At 46.4% G+C, this 23,417-nt stretch overlaps 1 protein-coding gene across 4 annotated transcripts in view; it reads right to left on the bottom strand.

Annotated features, from left to right (window-relative positions):
- Nucleotides 1-12,076: 12,076 nt before the first annotated feature.
- THOC7 (THO complex subunit 7) overlaps nucleotides 12,077-23,417 on the bottom strand; it is a 112,007-nt gene continuing 100,666 nt past the window's right edge. For all 4 annotated transcript variants that reach the window (XM_069206516.1, XM_069206515.1, XM_069206514.1 and 1 more), the window contains exon 8: nucleotides 12,077-12,426. In XM_069206516.1, coding sequence (XP_069062617.1) covers nucleotides 12,365-12,426 — 62 coding nt within the window. In that variant the 3' untranslated portion in view covers nucleotides 12,077-12,364. The remainder of the gene's footprint in view (nucleotides 12,427-23,417) is intronic.

The raw sequence follows: 23,417 nt of genomic DNA, 5'->3' as shown, positions 1-23,417 counted from the left end.
TACAGGTGCCAGTGTCACTATGGTGACAGAGAAACTGGTTTCCCCTGGCCAATACCTGGCTGGACAAACTTATCCAGTCACCAACGCTGACAATCAGACTAAAGTACATCCCATGGCTATGGTAACTTTAGAGTGGGGAGGGGTCAATGGCCTGAAACAGGTGGTGGTCTCCTCAAATATCCCAGTAGACTGTTTGCTTGGAAATGACCTGGAGTCCTCAGCATGGGCTGAGGTAGAACTGAAAACCCATGCAGCCATGCTGGGTATCCCTGAACTGGTGTGTTTCAAGACAAGGGCACAGTGCAAGGCACAGGGTGAAAAAGTAGAGCTGGAGTCTGGAAGAAAGGCCCAGCCTACCAAGAGAAAAGGAAAGTCAGCTGGGAAACCAGCTGCAACACAACAAGAAAAAGAGAACCTCTCTTCTCAGGAAGAAGTTCTGCCCTCTGAGGGAACTGAGCCTATGGAGCTGGAACCTTATCAGGTTGAGCTCTTAGGCCCAGGGGGACCCTCAAGGGAAGAGTTGTGTAAGGGACAAGAAACCTGTCCCTCTCTTGAAGGCCTTAGGCAGCAAGCTGCTGAAGAGTCCAAAGGCAAGAAAAATGGAACACATAGGGTCTATTGGGAAGATGGACTCCTGTACACTGAGGCAAGAGATCCCAAACCTGGTGCCACTAGGAGAGTGGTAGTGCCTCAGGGTTTCAGAGAGTTTATTCTGACCTTAGCCCATGATATTCCCCTTGCTGGGCATTTGGGACAAACCAAGACGTGGGAGAGGTTAGTCAACCACTTCTACTGGCCCAATATGTCCCAGAAGGTTAAGGAGTTTTGCCTCTCCTGCCCCACCTGTCAAGCCAGTGGTAAGACAGGTGGACATCCAAAGGCCCCCCTCATTCCACTTCCAGTGGTGGGGGTCCCCTTTGAAAGAGTGGGTGTGGACATAGTTGGTCCACTAGAACCTCCCACAGCCTCAGGAAATATGTACATCCTAGTAGTAGTGGATCATGCTACTAGGTATCCTGAAGCTATTCCCCTTAGGTCGACTACTGCCCCTGCAGTAGCCAAGGCCCTCATTGGTATCTTTACCAGAGTGGGCTTCCCTAAGGAGGTGGTGTCTGACAGAGGTACCAACTTCATGTCAGCATACCTAAAACACATGTGGAATGAGTGGGGAGTGACTTATAGGTTCACTACACCATATCATCCACAAACTAATGGCCTTGTTGAGAGATTCAACAAGACATTAAAGGGCATGATCATGGGGCTCCCAGAAAAACTCAAAAGGAGATGGGATGTCCTCTTGCCATGTCTGCTTTTTGCTTACAGAGAGGTGCCTCAGAAGGGAGTAGGATTCTCACCCTTATAACTTCTGTTTGGCCACCCTGTAAGGGGACCACTTGCTCTTGTTAAAGAAGGCTGGGAGAGACCTCTTCATGAGCCTAAACAAGACATAGTGGACTATGTACTTGGCCTTCGCTCAAGGATGGCAGAGTACATGGAAAAGGCAAGTAAAAACCTTGAGGCCAACCAACAACTCCAGAAGTTGTGGTATGACCAAAAGGCTGCACTGGTTGAATTTCAACCAGGGCAGAAAGTCTGGGTTCTGGAGCCTGTGGCTCCCAGGGCACTTCAGGACAAATGGAGTGGCCCTTACCCAGTACTAGAAAGGAAGAGTCAGGTCACCTACCTGGTGGACCTGGGCACAAGCAGGAGCCCCAAGAGGGTGATCCATGTGAACCACCTTAAGCTCTTCCATGACAGGGCTGATGTAAATCTGTTGATGGTAACAGATGAGGACCAGGAAGCTGAGAGTGAGCCTCTCCCTGATCTCCTCTCATTAGACCCTAAAGATGGCTCAGTGGATGGAGTGATCTATTCAGACACCCTCTCTAGCCAACAGCAGTCTGACTGTAGGAAGGTCCTACAGCAGTTTGCTGAACTCTTTTCCCTAACCCCTGGTCAGACACACCTGTGTACCCATGATGTGGACACAGGAGACAGCATGCCTGCCAAAAACAAAATATTCAGACAGTCTGACCAAGTTAAGGAGAGCATCAAGGTGGAAGTCCACAAGATGCTGGAATTGGGAGTAATTGAGTACTCTGACAGCCCCTGGGCTAGCCCAGTGGTCTTAGTCCCCAAACCTCACACCAAAGAAGGAAAGAGAGAGATGAGGTTTTGAGTGGACTACAGAGGCCTTAATTCTGTCACCAAGACAGATGCCCATCCCATTCCTAGAGCTGATGAGCTGATAGACAAATTAGGGGCTGCCAAATTCTTAAGTACCTTTGACTTAACAGCTGGGTACTGGCAAATCAAAATGGCCCCTGGAGCAAAAGAAAAGACAGCATTCTCCACACCTGATGGGCATTATCAGTTCACTGTTATGCCCTTTGGTTTAAAGAATGCCCCTGCCACCTTCCAAAGGTTGGTGAATCTAGTCCTTGCTGGGTTGGAATCCTTTAGTGCAGCTTATCTTGATGATATTGCTGTCTTCAGCTCCACCTGGCAGGATCACCTGGTCCACCTGAAGAAGGTTTTGAAGGCTCTGCAATCTGCAGGCCTCTCTATCAAGGCATCCAAATGCCAGATAGGGCAGGGAACTGTGGTTTACTTGGGACACCTTGTAGGTGGAGGCCAAGTTCAGCCACTCCAGCCTAAGATCCAGACTATTCTGGACTGGGCAGCTCCAAAAACCCAGACTCAAGTCAGGGCATTCCTTGGCTTGACTGGGTACTATAGGAGGTTTGTGAAGGGATATGGATCCATTGTGACAGCCCTCACAGAACTCACCTCCAAGAAAATGCCCAAGAAAGTAAACTGGACTGTAGAATGCCAACAGGCCTTTGACACCCTGAAGCAAGCTATGTGCACAGCACCAGTTCTAAAAGCTCCAGATTACTCCAAGCAATTCATTGTGCAGACAGATGCCTCTGAACATGGGATAGGGGCAGTTTTGTCCCAAACAAATGATGATGGCCTTGACCAGCCTGTTGCTTTCATTAGCAGGAGGTTACTCCCCAGGGAGCAGCGTTGGAGTGCCATTGAGAGGGAGGCCTTTGCTGTGGTTTGGTCCCTGAAGAAGTTGAGACCATACCTTAACTGACCACAGACCTCTCAGATGGCTGATGCAAATGAAAGGTGAAAATCCAAAACTGTTGAGGTGGTCCATCTCCCTACAGGGAATGGACTTTATAGTGGAACACAGACCTGGGACTGCCCATGCCCATGCCAATGCAGATGGCCTTTCCAGGTTCTTCCACTTAGAAAATGAAGACTCTCTTGGGAAAGGTTAGTCTCATCCTCTTTCGCTTGGGGGGGGGGGGGTTGTGTAAGGAAATGCCTCCTTGGCATGGTTACCCCCTGACTTTTTGCCTTTGCTGATGCTATGTTTTGAATTGAAAGTGTGCTGAGGCCTGCTAACCAGGCCCCAGCACCAGTGTTCTTTCCCTAACCTGTACTTTTGATTCCACAATTGGCACACCCTGGCATCCAGATAAGTCCCTTGTAAGTGGTACCCCTGGTACCCAGGGCCCTGATGCCAAGAAAGGTCTCTAAGGGCTGCAGCATGTCTTATGCCACCCTGGAGACCCCTCACTCAGCACAGACACACTGCTTGCCAGCTTGTGTGTGCTGGTGAGAACAAAACGAGTAAGTCGACATGGCACTCCCCTCAGGGTGCCATGCCAGCCTCTCACTGCCTATGCAGGTATAGATAAGTCACCCCTCTAGTAGGCCTTACAGCCCTAAGGCAGGGTGCACTATACCATAGGTGAGGGCACCAGTGCATGAGCACTGTGCCCCTACAGTGTCTAAGCAATACCTTAGACATTGTAAGTGCAGGGTAGCCATAAGAGTATATGGTCTGGGAGTCTGTTTTACACGAACTCCACAGCACCATAATGGCTACACTGAAAACTGGGAAGTTTGGTATCAAACTTCTCAGCACAATAAATGCACACTGATGCCAGTGTACATTTTATTGTAAAACACACCACAGAGGGCACCTTAGAGGTGCCCCCTGAAACCTTAACCGACTATCTGTGTAGGCTGACTGGTTCCAGCAGCCTGCCACAACCGAGACATGTTGCTGGTCCCATGGGGAGAGTGCCTTTGTCACTCTGAGGCCAGTAACAAAGCCTGCACTGGGTGGAGATGCCAACACCTCCCCCAGGCAGGAGCTGTCACACCTGGCGGTGAGCCTCAAAGGCTCACCCCTTTGTGCCAGCACCGCAGGACACTCCAGCTAGTGGAGTTGCCCGCCCCCTCCGGCCACGGCCCCCACTTTTGGCGGCAAGGCCGGAGAAAATAATGAGAAAAACAAGGAGGAGTCACTGGCCAGTCAGGACAGCCCCTAAGGTGTCCTGAGCTGAGGTGACTAACTTTTAGAAATCCTCCATCTTGCAGATGGAGGATTCCCCCAGTAGGATTAGGGAAGTGACCCCCCTCCCCTTGGGAGGAGGCACAAAGAGGGTGTACCCACCCTCAGGGCTAGTAGCCATTGGCTACTAACCCCCCAGACCTAAACACGCCCTTACATTTAGTATTTCAGGGCTTCCCTGAACCTAGGAAAACAGATTCCTGCAAATTACCTGAAGAAGAAGACTGCTGAGCTGAAAAACCCCTGCAGAGGAAGAACAGAAGACACCAACTGCTTTGGCCCCAGTCCTACCGGCCTGTCTCCTGCCTTCCAAAAGAAACCTGCTCCAGCGACGCTTTCCAAGGGACCAGCAACCTCTGAATCCTCAGAGGACTGCCCTGCTTCAAGAAAGACTAGAAACTCCCGAGGACAGCGGCACTGCTCCAAAAGAACTGCAACTTTGTTTCAAGGAGCAGATTTAAAGACCCCTGCAACTCCCCGCAAGAAGCGTGAGACTTGCAACACTGCACCCGGCGACCCCGACTCGACTGGTGGAGAAACAACGCTTCAGGGAGGACCCTCCGGCGACTCTACGACTGTGAGTAACCAAAGTTGTCCCCCCTGAGCCCCCACAGCGACGCCTGCAGAGGGAATCCCCAGGCTCCCCCTGACCGCGACTGCCTGAACTCCATTTCCCGACGGCTGGAAAAGACCCTGCACCCGCAGCCCCCAGCACCTAAAGGAACGGAACTCCTGTGCAGGAGTGACCCCCAGGAGGCCCTCTCCCTTGCCCAGGTGGTGGCTACCCCGAGGAGCCCCCCCCTTGCCTGCCTGCATCGCTGAAGAGAACCCTTGGTCTCTCATTGAAAACCATTACAAACCCGACGCGTGTTTGCACACTGCACCCGGCCGCCCCCGCGCTGCTGAGGGTGTACTTTTTGTGCTGACTTGTGTCCCCCCCGGTGCCCTAAAAAACCCCCCTGGTCTGCCCTCCAAAGACGCGGGTACTTACCTGCTGGCAGACTGGAACCGGGGCACCCCCTTCTCTCCATTGAAGCCTATGTGTTTTGGGCACCTCTTTGACCTTTGCACCTGACCGGCCCTGAGCTGCTGGTGTGATAACTTTGGGGTTGCTCTGAAACCCCAACGGTGGGCTACCTTGGACCAAAAACTGAAACCTGTAAGTGACTTGCTTACCTGTTAAAACTAACAATAACTTACCTCCCCCAGGAACTGTGAAAATTGCACTGTGTCCACTTTTAAAACAGCTTATTGTGTTTTATGTGAAAAGTATACATGCTAATGAAATGATTCAAAGTTCCTAAAGTACTTACCTGCAATACCTTTCAAATGAGATATTACATGTAAAATTTGAACCTGTGGTTCTTAAAATAAACTAAGAAAAGATATTTTCCTGTAACAAAACCTATTGGCTGGATTTGTCTCTGAGTGTGTGTTCCTCATTTATTGCCTGTGTGTATGTACAACAAATGCTTAACACTACTCCTTGGATAAGCCTACTGCTCGACCACACTACCACAAAATAGAGCATTAGTATTATCTCTTTTTGCCACTATCTTACCTCTAAGGAGAACCCTTGGACTCTGTGCATACTATTCCTTACTTTGAAATAGTGCATAGAGCCAACTTCCTACAGTTCTTGTATGGTAAATGCTTGTATCTCACTTACTCTTCTTACTGATGTGATGGCAATTAGAAATGCAACTTTCCATGTTAGGTATTGCATTTCACATGAGTGCATGGGTTCAAAAGGTGGACCCATGAGTCGTGTTAAGACAATGCTGTGGTTCCACGAAGGGACTGGTGGTATTCTTGGTGGCATAATTCTCTTTAGGCCTTACATAAACGCTTTTATGACTGGTATCCTAAATAGTGACGTTGAGTGCGTAATTTGCAGATAAGCTGAAATTGCGGTGAGATGTATCTTAATGGATGAAAAAGCTAGCTTTGACTTTTGCAAATGTAGTAAGTAGCTACGATGTCTTTGGCAGATGCGTGTAAGGGTTGAATTTGATTATTATGGCAATAATAAACAAATCTTTTCCACTTATTTGCATAGCAATGTCTAGTGGTTGGTTTCTAAGCTTGTTTTATGACTTCCATACATTCCTGTGTAAGGTCTAAGTGTCCGAATTCTAAGACTTCAGGAGCCAAATTGCTAGATTCAGCGATGCTGGATTTGGGTGTCTGATCTGTTGTTTGTGTTGAGTTAACAGACCTGGTCTGTTTGGTAATTTGACATGAGGCACTACTGAGAGGTCTAGTAGTTTTGTGTACCAAGGTTGTGTTGCCCAAGTTGGTGCTATTAGTATGAGTTTGAGTTTGTTTTGACTCAATTTGTTTACCAGATATGGAAGGAGTGGGAGAGGGGGAAAAAGCTATTAGGCGAATGTGGTTGTGAATCGCCCAGTGCCATATTCTCTGTGCCAGGAGACACAACTGTGTCAAGTGTGTTCCTTCCTATTTGTTTAGGTAATAAATCGTTGTCATGTTGTCTGTTTTGACAAGAATGTGTTTGTGGCTTATTATGGGTTGAAAAGCTTTTAACGCTAGAAATACTGCCAGTAGGTCTAAGTGATTTATGTGAAACTGTCTTTGCTGAGTGTCCCATTGTCCCTGGATGCTGTGTTGATTGAGGTGTGCTCCCCACCCTATCATGGAGGCATCTGTCGTTATTACGTACTGTATTGAGGCACTGGGTCTTGGAAAGGCCGCCCTTGGTTTAAATTTATATTGTTCCACCATTGAAGCGAGGTGTATGTTTGGCGGTCTATCAACACTAGATCTAGCAGTTGACCCTGTGCCTGTGACCATTGTGATGCTAGGCACTGTTGTAAGGGCCGCATGTGCAGCCTTGCGTTTGGGACAATGGCTATGCATGAGGACATCATGCCTAGGAGTTTCATCACCATTCTGACTTGTATCTTTTGTCTTGGATACATGGCCTGTATTACATTGTGAAATGCGTGTACCCTTTGTGGACTTCGAGTGGCAATCCCTTTTGCTGTGTTGATTGTCGCCCCTAAGTATTGCTGTGTTTGACACGGCTGAAGGTGTGACTTTGTGTAGTTGATTGAGAAACCTAGTTTGTGGAGGGTTTCTATGACGTACTTTGTGTGTTGTGAACACCGTTCTAGCGTGTTGGTTTTGATTAACCAATCGTCTAGGTACGGGAACACATGTATTTGTTGCCTTCTGATATGTGCTGCCACTACTGCCAGGCATTTTGTAAAAACTCTTGGCGCAGTTGTTATTCCAAAGGGCAACACCTTGAATTGGTAATGTATCCCTTGGAATACAAACCTTAAGTACTTTCTGTGTGAAGGATGTATCGGTATATGGAAATATGCATCCTTTAGGTCTAGTGTTGTCATGTAGTCTTGTTGTTTGAGCAGTGGGATTACGTCCTGTAATGTCACCATGTGAACGTGATCTGATTTGATGTAGGTATTTAACGTTCTGAGATCTAATATAGGTCTTAGAGTCTTGTCTTTTTTGGGTATGAGACAGTAAACTCCTGTTCCTTTTTGATGAATTGGTACTAATTCTATTGCTTCTTTTTGTAGCAACGCTTGGACCTCTAGTCCTAGAAGGTCCATGTGTTGTTTTGACATATTGTGTGTTTTCGGTGGGACGTTTGGAGGGAATTTGAGAAATTCTATGTAATAACCATGCTGGATAATTGCTAGGACCCAAGTGTCTGTTGTTATTTCCTCCCAATGTTTGTAAAACTTGGTTAGTCTCCCCCCCACAGGTGTTATGTGTTGGGGATTTGTGACGTGGAAGTCACTGCTTGTTTTGAGGAGTTTTGGGACTTTGAAACTTTGTTCTATTCTTTTGGAATTGTCCCCCTCTATATTGTCCCCGAAAACTTCCCCGCTGATATTGGCTCTGATAAGTGGGCCTTGTTTGTGAGGTTGTGGGTTCTGTAGTTTGTCCTCGAAACCCCCCACTAAACTGCGTTTTGCAAAATGTGCCTCTGCTCTGTGGGGAGTAGAGTGCGCTCATGGCTTTGGCCGTATCAGTGTCCTTTTTAAGTTTTTCGATAGCAGTGTCCACCTCCGGCCCAAACAACTGCTGTCCGTTAAAAGGCATATTCAGCACAGCTTGTTGTATTTCCGGCTTGAATCCTGACGTACGCAGCCATGCGTGTCTCCTTATGGGTACTGCTGTATTTACTGTCCTAGCAGCCGTATCTGCTGCAACCATTGCTGACCGTATCTGATTGTTCGAGATACTCTGTCCTTCCTCCACCACCTGTTGTGCCCTTTTCTGGAACTCTTTGGGTAAGTGTTCAATGAAATGTTGCATTTCGTCCCAATGAGCCCTATCATAACGTGCCAGCAATGCCTGTGAGTTGGCAATGCGCCATTGGTTGGCCGCTTGAGCTGCCACCCTTTTCCCCGCAGCGTCGAACTTGCGACTCTCCTTGTCTGGAGGTGGTGCTTCTCCCGAGGTGTGGGAGTTTGCTCTCTTGCGAGATGCCCCTACCACCACAGAGTCTGGTGTTAATTGCTGCGTGATATATACTGGGTCTGTTGGTGGTGGCTTGTATTTTTTCTCCACCCTTGGAGTTATGGCCCTGCCCTTCACAGGCTCCTGAAACCCCTGTTTGGAGTGTTTTAGCATTCCAGGTAGCATAGGGAGACTTTGGTATTGGCTATGAGTGGAGGATAGTGTGTTAAACAAAAAGACATCCTCAATAGGCTCTGCATGCAGGGTGACATTATGAAATGCCGCTGCTCTTGACACCACCTGTGTGTAGGCTGTACTGTCCTCCGGTGGGGACGGTCTTGCTGGATAACAGTCTGGGCTGTTATCTGACACTGGCGCATCATAAAGATCCCGTGCGTCGGGATCATCCTGACTCATTCCAGTATGAGTTGGGGATTGCATCAGTGGTGGAGTGGCTACCGGTGATGTGTGCGTTGAGCGTGGTGGCGGAGTTATTTGTCTTGCCACCTTTGCCTGTGGCTGCTTGTCTTTTTCTTGAAAGGCAAGTCTTCTTTTCATCCTAATTGGGGGAAGAGTACTTATCTTCCCTGTGTCCTTTTGGATGTGGAGCCTTCTCTGAGTGTAGTCTGGCTCCATTGACTAGTTCTTTTCCGAACTTATGTCTTTGCATTTGTGAGGACAGTCCCTGTTCCTCTGTGTAGGAACCTGGTTTCGATTTTGAGGCCGGATGTTTCGGAATGGAAACTTTTTCGGCAGTCTTTTTTGGCTCTGACAACACTTTTTTTTTTATTTTCGGCGTCCCCGTCTCTCGGTGCCGACTCGTTTCGGTGCCGCCCTCTCGGTGCCAAACTTGCTCGGACCCGCTGTCTCGGGGTAGAGTCTGCTGTGTGCCGGTATCTCGACCGGAGTCGGATGTCTTCGACACATGCGTGCCCTTTTTCGGTGCCGATGATCGGTCACCTATTTTTCGGGTTAAGCCATGGCCTGCTGGCGGTGGCGTCCCCTGGGCTCTTGCGGTCTTCTCGTGAGTTTTGTGTGTCGGCGTCTGTTCGGGATCGACCGAGTCCGAGTCCGACTCCTCGATGGAGAAGGTTTCTTCTTCCTCCTCCAAGTGTCTTTGTCCTGTCGGCGCCGACGCCATCTGCAGTCTTCTCGCTCTTCGGTCTCTTAATTTCTTCCTCGACAGAAACGCTCGACAGGCTTCACAAGTATCTTCTTTGTGTTCTGGAGACAAACACAAGTTACAGACCAGGTGCTGATCTGTATAAGGATACTTGTTGTGACATTTGGGGCAGAAGCGGAATGGGGTCCGTTCCATTAGCCTTGAAGAGACACGTGGTCGGGCCTACCAGGCCCCGACGGGGGATCGAAAAACCCCAAAGGGCCACCGGAGCTCTTCAAAATTCGGTGTCGATCTGTTGTAACTAACTCGATACCGAACGCAAACAATACCGTCGAATTTTCCGAGATTCTAACTATCTTTCAGAACCAAAACGCAGAGCGAAAAGGAACACGTCCGAACCCGATGGCAGAAAGAAAACAATCTAAGATGGAGTCGACGCCCATGCGCAATGGAGCCGAAAGGGGAGGAGTCCCTCGATCTCGTGACTCGAAAAGACTTCTTCGAAGAAAAACAGCTTGTAACACTCCGAGCCCAACACTAGATGGCGGGATGTGTAAAGCATGTGTATCTGCAGCTACACATGCCATCGAACATATATATATATATATATATATACACACACACACACACACACACACACAGGTGGGTGTGGGCAGAGGTGACCTGAAAGGGTGGTAGGAAGGTGCTGTAGGAGGGATTTTGCCACATGAGGAAGGTGGCAGAATGGTCTAGTAAAAATGAGAGGTGTAGGAAAGAAGAAGCAAAGGTTTAGCAGGAAGGGAAGGCCTGCAGAAGTGAGAGGGCTGACTGCTGCAGTTGTAAGGAGGTTTTTTGGGTAGTGGGAGAGAGATGCAGATGAAGGACCACACTATAGGCTGCATGGGAGAATGGAAAACAAGGACTGCATACAAGTAGGTGGCTGGAGGTAATACTGAGGGCCTGATGTTAGAAACAAGAGGAGAAACAGGTATGGATGGAAAGCACTGTCCTCAAAGATGAGGTCCAATAATCCGTAATAGTAAAATGTGACCACTGCTGCTTTCATGCCCTTCTAAAGGCCAAAAGAAACACAATAACACAATGCATCTTCACTTTCCTCCTTGCTTCCATTTACATAAGTGCAAGATAAAGTCATTACTTTTAGTGCACTAAACGGGCTTTTTCTGTCAACAAATTTGAGCTCCACTAATTACTTTCCTCATTTGATAAAAAAAAAAAATGCTGCAACATTTGGCCGACGGTCCAACAAGTGTTAAATTACTTACATTTCTGTAGGCTTCAATAGTCAAACTTTCATTAGTTTTTTTTAACATGTACTTCGAGCACTTGGGAAACCTAATTAAAGGGAAGAACGTATGCACCGCACCCCCCTGTATGCTGATAACATGCAGCTCTACCTGAAGGTCAAGGTTAGCCTAGACATCGTCCCCCTGAATAACTGTCTTGCTATCAATCCAAGGCTGAATGTTCAAGGGCAATATCAGTTTCAACCAAACTAAGAAAGTATGCTCTTATCGTAATGCCTCAACGTGATGAACCTGGTTAGCATTTTTTTAGTCATCAAGAGCTCTAACTTCATAGACGTTTACATTAATACCAATATCAGCTTCAAAACACTGCACAGAAACCAAGACTACTGGCATCCCTTTGGAAGAGTGAAGCCTTTCCTTCCAGAAGAGAACTTCGGAATGACGGCAAGCCCATCTCAGTTCGATAGAAGGAATGAGCTGGTGGCTGGCATCGCAAAAACCCTTCAGACTCCACAGTCTTCATTCTGCATCACGCATCAACCAGCATATTCAGAGGTCATCATAATTTCAATGTTGGCAGAGCTTCAGTGACTACCTCTACAAGTTCATATCATCTTTAGGACCGAATATCACATAGAGGGCTGCCAAATACGTCCCCACTTTCGTACCTTGCACCAAACATCAAGCCATCTCCTATCATCCCTCAGCAGTGCTCTAATGTGCAATTAACTCCCTCCAGTGCCCAATCACCCATCCTTTCCCCTCTTCATTGTTCCTCCTAATATGGTATAGCGCTCCATTGCTTCGTGCCTAGGTTCACACTGCATAAATACAACGTACATAAATAAGACTAAAAACTTGAAATAGGAATTCTAAATTTAAGAAAACGCAACATTTTAATAAAAAACATATTTCTAATTTTACATTTACATAAATGTACATCTAAAATACTTGCTCTCGAAAATATACTTAAAGTTATCTTGCTTTCAAACATTAGTTTTTGTGTCCCAGAGACTACAAATGATTACAAACACAAAACAAATCTTCCTACAACAATGCTGTTGGTGCCAGCGTCACAAGTTGCAGACCGAAGTTTCTGCTACTATACAAACAAAAAACTTTAAGTAACCCCAGGAAGCGTTGAGTTTTTCTAAGCATCTACTCTTTACTCTCGGTTTCCATGTGAACTTCTTGGGATTCTTCTGCGCACTTTTCATCACCTGAAAGATAGAATTATATACAGAATATCAGCCAGGTTGACTTTAAACACTCTAACAATGAGATATTGGAGGACATTCACAAACTAGAACAAATGCACCTATCTGAGGGTTAACCCTGTACTGTACCTTATAAACCATGAACTCTGATCCTTGCAGCTCTAACTTCTCAAATACCCTTTTAACTTTTATACACAAAAGGTTTGAGGCCAAAAGTGTTAAATAAAACTTAAAATTAGGGTCAATGTGCCTGAACAATTTCTCCGTAAAACACAGGCTCTAATACACTGGTAAAGATGGAGAAGTTGCTTGCCTGTACCAATGATTTTGCACTTTTTGATAGAGTCAGCTATTTTACTTAGCAAAAGTAGTATAATAAAGCGGATCCAGTAAAGATTTTGGTAAATTAAACCTGAGCTCAACCCCTGGTAGTTATGTCACAGAGCAGACAGGCCTAATTTAAGAAAATGTGTAATACATTCAGAAATATCAAAACAGTTAAAAGTTGAAAAAAGAACACAATAAAAACCCAATCCAAATTATTACAATAGAGATTATTTTAATGAACAGAATGACACAAAAGGAAACTTGGGAGATGTTTTTTTAAACTTCAAACTTATTTCAAGCTCCAAAAAGCACAAAGTGCCAACTATGGGCAATTTGGTCGTGCTAGAAAGGGTCAAGGGTAAGGCTTGAAGCAGAATGAGATGGAGTGCGGGTCTAATGCGAGGCCCAGGTAGGTCCCGGTCAAAGAGTTACTTGCGGATGTAGATTGTTTTCTGGAGAAAAGGTGGTAGTCAACAAGTTAGCGGCTTCTTAAGCTTCAAAGCTGTGTCAGAGTTGGGGTTCGAAGACTATGATTTTCTGTAGAGCAGGGTTACTGCGCGGCAGCTGGCATCCGTGCCCAGGAAGGTCTCGACGTTGATAAGCTTTGGTTTGGTGACATTCTCGGTGAAGCCTTCAATGTTCAGAATTAGAAACATTTCTGGAAGTCAGATCTCCTTCTACAGGACAAACCAGCAAGTTGGATCCGAATAGTGATTCAGAGATGATGGCTTCGGCTAAACAGTGGTCCCAGTCTTTCACCGATTCTTCACATGAAAATTTGGCAGAAAGTTTCTAAGTCCATCCTTTTGCAATTTGGGCAGAAGTGCACTATAACATTAGCCAAGGGTTCTAGTTCCTCAGGAACAACAGGAGCTACCAGCAGAGTCAAGGGCAGGTTTAGTTCAACAGATCAGCTGGCTCTTTAGGAAAGTAGCGTTCTCTCAGCCTTGTGTCCCGGCAGCTTAAAAGGAGGTCAGTCAACGGACTAAGTTCACTTATTTGTCATGTGTACAAGTGGGAGCAGGACCAGCACTTAGGGTTCTCCTCACAGGTCACAACAGCAGGTGCAGGCCTTCTGTCTTCCACAGGCCCAGCAGTGTTCAGAACAGGGTACAGGAGGGGTCACATTTATATCCACTGCTTCTCTGTGGGTGAGGGGAACTCCTGGCCAATCCTTAAACAATGGGGTAAAAGTTCCCATAGGTGACCCTAACCAATTTGGTAGCAGTTCCTGAGTGTTTTACTGAAATCTATCCCACAGTGCACTTCTCTACATAAAGCAACAATGACAGAACCTAGCCTTCCTTGTGAAGTGATCCTGTGCCCACCCTAAAGATGTGGCCAGGAAACTGAGCAAAACCTCCCCTGTGGTCACTCAAAACGAGTTCCGGGAGCAGCTTATCTCTCACTCGGAGTTGTGCCAGGCTGGCAGGCAGGGCAACAGAGGGATAGAACCACACGTGAGCCCCATCTGCCAGTGACAGGGGAGGCATTGTTTGAAGTTATTTATGTTCCTTGGCACAGCGCAGATGGCCATCCTGTCAAAGGAAGGTTAACCCCTCTCCCTATATCTCAGCTCTAAGAGTTAATTCCCAACTAATCAAAGAGCCGTTCAGCACCTAGGTGACAGTGAGCAATGGCAGAAAGACAGTTTGTTCTGGAAGAAAAATTACAACTTTAGAGAGGACCAAATTAACATTGCACCCCTTTTATTATGGCTAAAAATATAGAATACACCAAGCGCCACCTTTTCTAGGTAGGTGCTTGTCAACTGTGTAAGCCTGGAAAACATGTCAGCTACCCAGTGGTTGTCATATATAAAAAACACCTTTTTCAGTTTGGGTTGCAGACACTTTTTCGACAGCCCTGAAGCCATCTGCTCAAAGTGCAAAAAGATGCTCAGGGAAGCCTACAAGTCCCATCAAGAGAAGAGACTTGTGCATTTTGGACATGTCTTCAGCAATCAGCTACATGCAAATTTCTTTAAAAACTGGCTTGGAACCATACTTCGTTTGAATAACCAAACCTCAGTATAGATTTTATCTTACAAGGGTCAGACTCAACACTGCTTTTTTTAGTGGCTTTCCCCATTAAATTCTTGGCAGGCCTCTCTCTCTCATGCTGCCTTGTGATGCTGCTATTGCACAATTCACTATGCACTTTATGCTTTTTTGCACATTATGTGAACCTTTGCAGAAGTGCTTCTTGCTACCAATTCTCTTGCAGAGCTGTGAGATGCATAAGAAAGTCCAGTTTGCCTGGCATTGATTTGTGGTGTTTGGACACCTGACTGACCCATGGGAAAAACTAAGGTTCCTTCCAAGTGCCCATAAGGGTGTCAGTCAGATGATCTTCACATGGACAGGCACAGTTGAGGTTGGCCCAGGGCGCAAACTTCAGTAAGGACATTCAATTTGACTTCTAATGAGGGCAGCTGCAGATCCAGGACCTCAGGTGCACTTCTAATCATCATGGCAAATGATGCACCTTCCTCTTGCATGGTTCAAGAGGTGAAGCTAATCTTGAGTCAGGAGATGTACTGAGCTCATTGGCTCCTGCAAGTCCATTTTAATATGATCATCATCACAGTGTAGGGGGGAAAATCATAACCATCATCACAACTGTCATTTTCGGGTTGCTTGGATTCAGAGACAAAAAGATGATGCCTCAGACAAAGAGATAATGGAAGAAGAAGCGTTTAGTTTGAATCAGCGCATACAGGGACTGAGTGAACTGGGGTGGAGTCAAGGTGCAACCTTGTTGGGGTCAACACAAATGCAGCTCAAAGTCAGAGACAGCAGAAGCTTTAACACTGGTGCTGATGACATCAGGACCACTGTCTGCTGAAAAAGGGCTTGTGCATATCTTGGAGCCAGAATGGAAGCAGCACCGGAGTCAGTGCGGATTCTTGGGGCATTAAAGCACACTAGCAGGAACCAGAAGAGTGCCCAAAATACACAGGCTGGACTTCCAAAAGACCCCAACCTACAGCAGCATCACCAATGACTCAGGAAATCTGGAAAGAAATGGGTTCAACTGAGGTATCGGTTCTGCAATCGGCGGCAATACTGATTGGCACCTCGACACCTTCCCACCTTCTCTTTGGACAGTGGCATGATGGGGTTGAGTCTTGCTTCAACTTGTTATGCTTCTTCTTAGATTTGGCTTACCAAACAATCCAGACTTCTAAGGCAGCCTGTTGACAGAGGGCCTGTTGCTGAAGAAGGCCTGGGAGAAGAATGATTCAGCACCCTCTACATGGAAGAGGATTTGTGTGAAGTCTGTGACTTGTTCAGTGTTCGGTGACACACAGCTTTGACTCAGGGTCCCAGATTGCATTCAAGTGCATGAAGGCCATTCTTCACAATACCTTGAGTTATGCTGTGAGCCATAACACTAGAAGCACACCTCCTGCAGCCCTGTCACCCACAGCATGGGTTGAACACTGTAGTCATCGGTGGGGATATAATTCCTTGTACTGTGGAAAATATTTTGGAAGAATTTAGTCAATTGACAAAAAGAGGAGGAGTTTTAGATCCATGTTCAAAAATGCGTAAAGAAAGGAACTGAGAAGGGTGACGCTTATATGCAGCTCCACCTTATCACTTCCAGGGTGGAACAGAGTCATCCCAGAGCCACACAGTGCTACCTAGAGATGGGCAGGACCTATACTTTGAAAACTTTCCAGATCCTGGGCGCCTGGTAGTCTAAAGGCGAGGAATCCAAGGTTAAAAATATCCATCAGATTATGGTTGTCAAAAAATCTTGCGTTACCTTAAATCCAATATTTCCCTATACTTTCCATTCATTTGGACATGAGGAAGTATATAGAAAATAATCAACAGAACGTACTGCTTTTCTTAGCAATGCCTCTTGTCTTTTTTAATCAGAATCTGTTTATTAGATTTCCAACAAAAAAATACAGTAACTTGGCATAAAACTGCATAATATCGGTTTCAGTGCATAGGAAAGCTTACAGTATTTTCAATCTCTATGCAGAGAGCATGTGTAACAAGCTAAGCAAGTTTCAGTCTGAGAGGCCAAAGGGGAGGGAGGCATGTCTGGGGGACACCATATAGATTACATGAGAATAGTATGAGGATAAACCCCTATGTCCGTGCTGGCTAACATGGGAGCATGAGGGCTCAGTAGCTGTGAGAGGGTGCCTAAAGAAGAGCGATCAGGCCCTATTAGTCATATCTGTATCCAGACAAAGGGACCAGGGGGCCAACAAGCCAACAATGAAGAGAGGAAAACTATAAATAAGGAGAAGAGGAAAGGAAAACTTCCAGCTAAGCAAGGGGAAGCATTAAAACATCTATTGGGAAGAGGGTTGGAGAACAAATGAGGAAGCTACAAGGGGAGGCTGAAAAAGCTATCTTCCCCCTGTTGCCCATCTGTGTCAGGGGCCCCATCAAATGGCCAAGTCGTCAAACAAGTGAAGGGCTCGGAGCCTGGGCCTCTCCCTCATCTAACAGAGAGGTAGTTCCATATTAATGTGCGTCTATTGGGTATATGTGCAAGCTTTTTGCCACTTTTTATTGTGTTATTTTGTCTAGTACCCATCTATTTGAAGTGATGTTTGACAATTTTTATGAAATGTGCTATGGTGTCAAGGGGTAGAAACCAGTAGCCAAATTCTTACCTTGAAATAGAGGGCTCTGAGTGGGTCCCACTAAAAGAACAGTTACGATTCTGTCTTTGTCTTTTCACAGTTAAAGCCACCAGTGAAAAAGCAGAGGAAATTCAATGTGTTTCTTTATTTTCATCTATCCTCGGTTATGCATGGAATATCTGTTGTTATTTGTGGTAAAGCTGCAAAAGTAAATTGGTTTCCAACTATGGGGAGGAGATGGAGGAGAACTTCCTCTTCTTCAGATGGTACCCTGCAGTCATCACATACGATCTCCATCTCAGATAAGTAGAGTTGACAGTGCCCAAGCACTCTGCTGGTAATTTGTTTGGAGGTAGTTTTGGCGAGTACATCCCATGAAAGGTTCCACAGGCGTCAGTCTTTGTTGAGTTCTCTCTCTCAAACCTCAAAATATAAAAGGATCTTAAAACTACGAAGCACATCACAATGATTCCACAAATGTGTTTCTATGTCACTCAATAGCAAAGTTATTGTCTATGCTTTTTTGGAGTAAGCTGAGGTACAATATACTCGATTATATGTTCGGTGCCAAGGAGCGCACCAGCAGACCAACAGAAATGTTTCATGAATGGGCACTGGATATTTCAGTATTTAAGTGCCTAGAGCCCTCTGTTTAGTTACTTCAGGATATAACTCTGACTGGACTTTAACACGATAGTTGGAGCTGGGTCTGTTATTTTCAGGTCACTTACTTTACAGCTATATGATAGTCAGATCCATCAATCTCTGAAGGCTTGTGTTTATATGCCTCAGACTGATGGTTTTTGTTCATGGGGCATTGTGGTTGTTGCCCTCTCTACAGGGTCACTCCCAAACCTTTTGCCTTCCTTCTCCTACTTTTTGCTGGATTATTGCTTGTTGGCCTTAGGGCTCTGTACACTTTACCACTGCTGACCGGTGCTAAAGTGCTTGTGCTCACTCCCTTAAACATGTTTTGATTGGCATTTACCTGATTGGAATATTTAATTTACATATAAGTCCCTTGCAGAGTGGTATACCATATAGCGAGGGCCTATAAATTAAATCCTACCAATGGGCTTGCAGCACTTATTGTGACACCCACTTAAGTAGCAATTTAAAATGTCTCCCAGGCATGCTACTGCAGCCTGAACACAGTGTCCCACTGCCATGTTGATTTAGAATTTTAAACCCCTTGCCAGGCCTTAAATACCCCTATTGTTACATATGTCACCCCTAATTGTAATTCCTAAACCAGAGGTGGCAGACATTTCATGTTTGATATCTATGAACTTGTAATGATAATTCCTCTTTCACAGTAAAGTCAAATGTATCATTACAAGTTTGAAAATGCCACTTTTATAAAAGCCCTTAGCCCTCTGTACCTGCAGCCTGCCTAAGGTCACATGACTGAGTGCAACTGACAGTTGAGATTTTGTGAATTCACCCTAATCACACAATAGTGGGATTAGCAGAGCCTAAATGGGCCATTAATTGACTTGATGGAGGGCCGGTGCTAATCACATCCTCATATGCAACTGAAAAGGCTGAGCTCTATCACCACACAATAAGCTTAACAACCTTGTATTGTCAGTGCAGCTAGCTAGGAGCCCAAGCAGGGGAGGCAGGAAATTCATGGAACTTCAGAGAACCGTTTTGGAAACTTCAACCAACTTCTAGAAGCAGGGTATAAAAAATACTTTACCTGGAACGAATGCTTCGATGCCTGGAGCCTGCTTGGAACTTTAAGAGGTCAGCCCTGCATCACCACCTGCACCAGGGACTTCAGAAGTGACTCCAAGGCCTAGTTTAGCTGGTATCCTGTTTTGAGCCACAGGGACATAACAAGCTGCCACCATCTTACACCTGCACCATGAACCAGCTCGAGTGAGTCCTGACCAGTCAAGAGGTCTCCATCCATTCCTGGACCCTTGGTTGTGGTAGTAAAGGTGCCCAGGTGGGCATTTTCCAAAACTGAGGACTTGCTCTTATGAACCGTAAACTGTAAAAATTCAGAGCTCTGGTTCTGCTAATTGGATTTTCATGATTTTGTTGTCAAATGATTTATTAAAATGTACTTTGTTTATAAATCAGTTTGGGATTTTTATTGTGTTGTGCTTTTACTGTATTGATGTGTGTGTGCTGCATACACATTAACACATTGCCTATAGGTTTAGCCTGAGTGCTTTTTGTGTCAAGCCACCCAGGGTTAAGCACAGGTTAATTTAGTGACTTTGCAATGCTATATAGGCTGGCGTCACACCACCATGCCTCCAGGATAGTCCCGGAAGTCTATGACGGGGAGGGTAACCCTGTGGTAAAACACCCGGAAATAGCAAACACTTTCACTAAGTACTACCAAACATTGTATCAAAAATCTGCTCTGGTTGACCTGGAGCTGGCCCAACGTATATTAGACGAGGTCCCCCTCTCAGAGCCACCAGCAGTGGAGAGGCAAATTTTAGACGAAGCTATCAGTGCTGAAGAAATAGGAACCATATCGACCCTTGGCGCCGGGAAAACACCAGGACCAGACGGGTTCCCCGCTGAATACTACAAAGCCTTTAGAGAGGACGTAACATCATACCTGCTAAAACTTTACGCAGAGGTTGAAGAGAGTAGATCCTTCCCCTGGGAATTAGACGCCGCCACCATTGTGGTGCTCCCTAAATCCCAACCTCCCTCACCACACTGCGCTGACTATAGACCAATATCACTCATCAATACCGAAGTAAAAAATGTTGCCACTATCCTCGCTAACCGCCTCAAAAGAGTCTTACCACAACTGATCCACCCGGATCAACGTGGATTCGTGGCCACTCGCAGCACTCAACACTGCATCTACCGTCTACACAGGGATCTTGCCCTTCTACTCATAGACTTTGAAAAGGCGTTCGATTCGGTGGACTGGGGCTTTCTCCTCCTGGTGCTTCAACGAGCAGGCCTAGGCCCAAGATTTTGTCGTCTGGTTCAGACACTATATGCTAACCCCACAGCCCGCGTGCAGGTGAACGGCACCCTGTCCCCAGCGTTCATGGTGCAGTGGGGCACACAACAGGGATGTCCCTGGTCTCCCCTCCTGTTTGTCCAGGCCATCGAGCCCCTGGCTCAGATGATCAGGACAGACCCAGTATACCGCAGGTGGAACTGGGATCAATCCCAAGAAGACAGAATTGCACTATACGCCGATGACGTTCTGTTGTACATGGAGGATCCCAGTACAACGGGCCCACAAAGCCTTTGCCTCCTGCGGCGCTATGAGCGGGCATCAGGATTGAAGGTGAATCCCACTAAATCGGTGCTGATCCCACTGGCTAGCTCGCGTGACTGCTTCGACTGGCAGGACATAATACCATTACGTCGACTCAGTTTTAAATACCTGGGCGTCTGGGTATCCACCTTGCCCGAACTGGCTTGGGACAAAAACCTGACACCGTTGATGACAGGCATCAGGTCGGACCTACATAGATGGCAAACCCTACCTCTGAATGTAATGGGCCGCATAGCCCTTTTTAAGATGATGATCCTACTGAGGCTCCTATATATCTTTCAGAACTTTCCCCTGCCGATCCCTCGTTCCTGGTTCAGAGCTCTCAAAAACGCCACGGGCTGGTTCCTGTGGAGAGGTGCCAGACACAGAGTAGCGACCCACCACTGTAGAAAAGGAACATACGACGGAGGCCTAGGTGCCTCAGACCCCTACTTGTATTATCTAGCCACTCAGCTCATAGTGATTCACAACTGGTTTAATGGAGGAGGGGGGGACCCAGCATACCGAGTGGAACTTGAGACCGTGGGGTTTCCACACATCCTAGGAATACTATTTGGGAACCCCTCCCCCGGGGTATGGGAGAGGTGAGCAGAGCGGCCTTCTTGGCGTAGCGTGCAGCTTTGAGACACACCCGATGGAACGCCACTATCGCACACCAGACTCCATTATGGGCAGGGAGATGGCTAAGCGCGGCAGCGTCATTAGAGGGATTCAAAGACTGGGACCGGCTAGGCATTTTCTTTGTGGGTGATGTGTGGAAAGGTGAATCAATGAAGTCCTTCCGTGACATGCAGATAGATTTCCAACTAACTCAGACACAGTTCTTCAAATACCTTCAGCTCAGACACGCTCTGAGGGTCTACCTGCCAAACACCAGTCCCTTGCCTGAATTCAACCCTCTCGAGGCAAAATTACTCATGGGTAACCTGGGGGGGAAAAGTGTCTCCCAAATATATAGCATGCTAATTAACAATGCTCCCGAAGGCCTGAACTCCACCAGAGTAAGATGGGAGTCTTGGGTGGGGGCCTTAGAGGACTCGGAATGGAGGGAGGCTCTGATGGCGCCCAGGGACTTGGCGATGTCGGCTAGACTCCGCGCCGTGCAATTCTTCTACTTACACAGAGCTTACCTACCGTCCAGACTACACCGTGCGGGTCTGCGCCCCTCCGCCCAGTGCCCGCGGTGTGGGGGTGGCCCTGCCGACTTCCATATGGTCTGGTCATGTCACGTGATACAGATATTCTGGGACGGGGTGTTCCGGGAGATCGGGGCCGCACTGGGACGGGAGGTTCAAAGGTCTGCCAAGTTGGCCCTGCTGGAAGTGATGGAAGAGATGGGAGGCCCACGAGCGAAACAAGCCCTGGACGCCACGGCCATGCTGGTCACCAAACGAGACATTGCCGCTACCTGGATCTCCCCCGAGGGCCCATCGATTCGAAAGTGGCGAAAAGGTGTTGACTGGTGCGCAATTCAAGAGAAAGTGGTTTAGGAATCTAGAGGCTGCCCTGGGAAATTTGAGAGAATCTGGGGGGGGGGTTGGATGGTTGTATGATTACGGAATGGACAGAGGACACAAGCATGGCGGAGGTAAGGGAGCTTACGCTGGATGCCCTAGTCAATCCATACCTGTGTTCAAACTTGCGCCGGTGGCGGCCTGTCGCCAGAAAGTATTACCCTGTAAATGTCCGCTGCTCTTTCTACCTGCTTTGTTTGAAGTTCTGACGCTCTTTAAAACAATAAAGTTTGTTTATCAAAAAAAAAATTGTGACTTTGCGGTTCACCTTGCAAGGAATTGCGGCTGTTGCTTGACCAAGACTCACACCCCAGCCAACCAATAAACCAATTTCTCACAGTGGTTCCCTCTGATCACGTAAAGTGATCTTTTCTCTAGACACTGCAGAATGCTGCCATTTTTGTTAACACTGAAATAGCCATACTAATTTTAAGATCCATGTGCTGATGAGGTTTTAAAATAACCTTGACACTGCAGTCTTCCCCTCTGCAGAGCATTTGGCTATGATTACCGACTTACGTAGTGCTGTAACCCTATCTTATGGTATACAGTGCATAACACTTCCAATCCCAGCACAAATGTTTTTTGGCTTACAATTTACTGCAAGCAGACCACTGTATTTCAGGAGGGCAAAGCTACAAACATGAAGATTTCTCTAACCACAGGAACCATTTGAGAAAACTGGGAACAAACTTTTTTTTAAGGGCCCCAAAACAAATTTACAGAACATTTAAATCTGCAATAACATAAAAGATAAGTTAATGCCTAGTCAGTCATTCATATATACATATTTTATACAGCAATTTCAGGCATAAAAGATCAACATTTACATAACAAGTCCACACAATCAATTCTAATTAATAAAATTGTTCACATAAAATAATAAAAATGTTACTATACCTAATTAATATACTTTTAAAAAAACTTGTACAATTTGTATTAAAATTGTCCAAGACAGGAATACAAATCGTATGTGATACTGGATAAGGACTAGTTAAGAATATCCCATTCTAATAGTTAGCGACCCTATAATGTAACTTATCACAACACAGAAAATTCAGGTGAACCTAATTGCTCTAAATACATTAAAGCCCTTTTGTAATAAATTAAAACAAAGTGATGTTAAGAGAAATTAAAAAACACCATCATATCCAGGCTGATGGAGTTTGGGCGGCAGCACCACCGAGTATGGGGGACTGAGCCTGATGGCACACCGTGCGGCAGCTGTCGCCTTAACCCTTCTGGCTAGCTAGTAGCACCTCACGAATAC

This window comes from Pleurodeles waltl, chromosome 9 (genome assembly GCF_031143425.1).
Source record: "Pleurodeles waltl isolate 20211129_DDA chromosome 9, aPleWal1.hap1.20221129, whole genome shotgun sequence".
Lineage (NCBI taxonomy): Eukaryota > Metazoa > Chordata > Amphibia > Caudata > Salamandridae > Pleurodeles > Pleurodeles waltl.
This window is presented reverse-complemented; position numbering and strand designations above follow the sequence as displayed.